At 35.6% G+C, this 4,450-nt stretch overlaps 1 protein-coding gene across 1 annotated transcript; it reads right to left on the reverse strand.

Moving 5' to 3' along the window:
- Positions 1-864: 864 nt before the first annotated feature.
- LOC104243293 (geranylgeranyl pyrophosphate synthase 7, chloroplastic-like) lies at positions 865-2,347 on the reverse strand. The gene has a single exon (XM_009798471.2). It carries the CDS (start codon positions 2,297-2,299, stop codon positions 1,202-1,204), a length of 1,098 nt encoding a protein of 365 aa, XP_009796773.1. The 5' UTR covers positions 2,300-2,347; the 3' UTR covers positions 865-1,201.
- Positions 2,348-4,450: the final 2,103 nt, after the last annotated feature.

Below are 4,450 nucleotides of genomic sequence, written 5' to 3' on the forward strand. Positions count from 1 at the left end.
TAAATTAATATCGAAACATATGAAAATATGCCCAATATCATTTCATGTTTCTAATTTTGCTTTCCTGTATTGGTAGAAGGTAGCAGGTACCTCACTAGAATAGTCGAAATGTGCCAAGTTGCCTTCGACACGAACGCTATAAAAAGAATGAGAAAATAGCCCATGAGGGAATAGTAGAGAGCATCTGTCATTGAATCGCAGGAAGATCAAAATTCTTGGTGAGTTCTTGTTGAATGATGCTGCAAACTGCAGTTTTATTGTGATTAAAGCATGTTTGAATTTCTTTTCCGTGCATACTCCTAGCTAGTTTGGATTTCTGTCTAGTGAAAATACTATTGGATCTGATAACTTCCAAAGCTCTATGTGATCCCCTAAGTTGCTCAGACACTGGTGCGGGTGTCCGTCACCTGTGCGGATGTAGAGGTCGGATCCTTCGAGATGTAGATTCTAAGATTCGAGGATACGAATCCGATTACGGATATGGGTGCAGGGATCCGGCAGAATTCAAAAAAATAAAAATATAAAAATATCTCTAAATTATGAGAAATTTTGTGGAATACTTACATATAGCTTGTAAGTGGGCAGGGGCGGACCTAGAGCATACAATACGGGTTCCTGGGAACCCAATAACTTTTGCGTAGACCCTGTATTTATATTAAGAAATTCACTAAATATTTGTAAATATCTAACTGTGAACCCAGTTATTATTGCATATTAATCTAAAATTACGGTAGGAACCCATAAGCCTCAAATCCTGGATCCGCCTCTGTAAGTGGGGATTATTTTTATTCTCAAGTTGTAGATAAGTAAATGATTGATATCCTTATGCTATTTTCTTTAAATTTACTCTAGTTTTAGTTCTGATTTCGGGAATCAAATTGTATCTCGTCTCTAATTTTTCATCCGTCGTGGTCAAAGTACCCAAAACTGCTTGACCAAATCCGGTGCAAATCTCATACCCATACCAATACAAATGTCGTGTCGACACGGATACCTAAACTGCCGTGTCAGAGCAACTTAGGTGACCCCTGAATTCCCACATAAAAAATGTCCCACTTAGGTACCAGGTAAAAGTTTAGGTTTCCCTATTACCCATGTTTCATTTTCTTTTACTTGATCCCATAAGTAGAAATATGACATGAAGTTCAGTTCTATTACATTTATGTATACGCAGTGTCTTAACCATGAACTTTTCAGTCAATCAATTCTGGCGATGTGCAATATAATTAGCAAAATGATAAAGAGGTGCCGCCTTGGCAGCATCAAAGTAGCTCAGCTCATCCATGGCCTTAGCCACCAGCTCTCCGGCGAGCTCCCGAGCTTTTTCTAGCCCCATCAACTTAGGATATGTAGCCTTATCAGTCACTAGGTCTTTACCAGCTGTCTTTCCCAACTCTTCTGATGACTTAGTAACATCAAGAATATCATCTACCACTTGAAACAACAGTCCAAGGCATCTAGCATAGTTCCTCATTCTCTCCACCTCAATCTCATTCCCTCCCCCAATTATTGCCCCACAAACCACAGCAGCCTCCAATAGTTTCCCTGTCTTATGGTTGTGAATGTACTCTAATTCAGTTAGGCTCACTTGTTTTCCCTCACTAGCTATGTCCACAATCTGCCCCGCCACAAGCCCTTTCGAGCCAACGGCTGAACCCAATTCGCCAACGGCTTGAACCACTCTTTGGGGTGTCACATCTTTAGTCTTGGAAGCTACATGTTCAAAGGCCAAAGACAAAAGTGCATCCCCTGTTAGAACTGCAGTGTCTTCCCCGAAAGCCTTGTGGCTCGTGGGCTTGCCACGACGTAGATCATCGTTGTCCATGCAAGGAAGATCGTCGTGGATGAGTGACATGGTGTGGATCATCTCAACCGAGCAAGCTGCAGGAATAGCTAAGGATTCATCCCCTCCTACTACTTCACAAGAAGCCATGCATAGGATCGGCCGGACGCGTTTTCCCCCAGCTAGAAGTGAGTATCTCATGGCTTCATGAATTTTTATAGGCTCTTGCATTGGTATTGCATCATCTAGTGCTTTGTTTACCTTAATTGCCTTCATTTTCATATATTCTTCAAAGTCAAACTTAGGCAAGATGAATTTCTCTGTCTTAGATGAGAATTCTTCTTCTTTGACTTGAAATGTTTTGGATGAGTTTGCAACACTTCTGGCCTGGATTTTCTTGGGGAGGAAACTATAAGAATGTCTCTGTGGAGGTTTTCCACTGAAAATAAAGTTATTGTTTAGGGTATTGGAAAGAAGCATATTTTCATGGCCAGAAATGGTAGCCAAAAATGCCATTGCTATGAGCTTTTAGAATACTGAAGAAAGTTTTTATGTCAATGGTGTTGGTGGTGAAGGAACAAGGCCATTCTTATATACTTGTACTTTTGTACTTAGGGGTGTACATAGGTCGGGTTGGTTCGGATTTTACAATTACCAAACCAAACTAATTGTGTCAGATTATTAAATCTAAAGACCAAACCAATAAAACTCGGGTTTTCCGGTTTCGGTTTTTCTCGGGGTTTCTTGGGTTTTCGGGTTATTCGGGGTTTTTTTCTCGGTAAAATCTTCGTAGAACAAAATACATAAATTATGCTCAAAATATTTCTTTAGTCCTAGTAAGATACAACTATATAAAGTATTTTCCAAGAATATAATACAAAATATGAGATATGTCATGGCATTATCCTAAAATATTCAACAATAAAGACAATAAAATTATGTAACATAAATATTGCTAATTAAAAAGCCATAATAAAAATAAACATAATCTAAGAGTACTAAGTCATGCTGAAATAAGTAGACTAATAAGGGAGTATTAAATACATAATTAAACGCTAAAGAAAAAATAAAAATAAATTATGCATTTTTATCTAAATTATTGCAAAACAAAAAATAGATATTCAATACATTCCTATTCGTAGTATTGAATTAAATGTCTTTTGTTAGCATTAATATTGATCTGATTTTGGTTTGGACTTTTGTTAGCACTATTTAATTTACTAATATTAATGACTATAAAACTTATTAGAACATTCAAAAGTTCCAAGTCCAACCTTGAAATAATACCTCAAAAAATAAAATTATGAAATCTTTTAAGAGATATTTATAAATTACCTCACAATAAGTATATTTATATATTAAATATATCTAAAATTTCTATATATGTAATGTCGGGTTAGTTTGGTTTTAGTTTGACTTTCTTTAGTTAAAACCAAACCAAACCAATTATGATCGGGTTCTTTTTTTCCAATACCAAACCAACTCAAACCAACCCATAGTCGGGTTTTTTTCTCGGTTTGACTTGGATTATCGGGTTGGTGCGATTTATCGGTTTCCTTTGTACACCTACTTATACTTTTATAGGTAAGTGATGCTTTGATTCCTCTTGCATAAGGTTTATCAATTATTCCCTCAATTACAACTTGGACTTTAGTGAGTTTTCTAGTGTTTTATTCAACAAAAATTATAGTGATGTGTCGCACGCTTTAAATTAAAAAAAAAGAAAAGCACACTAAACTTCAAATATGCCCGGGGTCAAAGAATGGCAGGACCATATTGAGTCTTATGTAAGTATTTTTATCTTGGGTTTATGCAAGAGGTTGTTCTCGCAGTTATTCGTAACCTCCCGGTCACATCACGACAGTTTTTACCTGTGCGCAAAGGATCTCCTTCTTCAATACAAGCTTTCAATATGTTAGGCTAAAATCCGCTGTACCTAAAATCTGCAATTCTTTGATTAATAGCTAAGACACTATTAATTCTACTTTTTATTGAAAGTATCTTCATAACGAGGGTAATTAAAGATTCAATAAATTTATGTTAGTGGATGTGTAGAATGACACTGTTTCTATTACAGTCCAAATTATATATATAGAATATTTTTAGTTTTTCCAAAATCAAAAGCTAGCTACTGCACCATTTAATATCATGGACCAGAAATTCAAGGTCAAGGGATTTGTTTTTAATATATGCCCAGTTTGGCAAGGAATTGGTTTTTTTATAGTTATATGCTGGTAACATTCAAAGCATGAGGCTATCAGGAATAAATTTGGTATTTACACCAATTCAGTAAATACATACTTTGTGTCTTTACATATTAAGCCATAGTTAATTAATTTATCTCCTCATTTTGTTTCTTAATTATAGTAAATTAATATGATTTGATGTAAATACTGGATGTTCAGAAGATTTTTAACGAGGATATTAGCAGATAATGAAAAGCAAAACTCATTTAAAATAGAAAGGAAGCAGCAACATCCAGAGATTCCATAGCCTGCAGAGACAAAATAAATAATGGATTATAATTCAGAAACTCCCAGACTACATAGATGCTACTTTGGAGACATCAAACCTTAGAATCCTAAGGAGGCAGGTTCTAAAGAAAAGCACAAAAAAAGTATATGCTGTCTTAATAAGTGGAATTGTAAGAGATTCTTTTTTCGTTAT

Source organism: Nicotiana sylvestris, chromosome 5, assembly GCF_000393655.2.
Source record: "Nicotiana sylvestris chromosome 5, ASM39365v2, whole genome shotgun sequence".
Classification (NCBI taxonomy): Eukaryota; Viridiplantae; Streptophyta; class Magnoliopsida; order Solanales; family Solanaceae; genus Nicotiana; species Nicotiana sylvestris.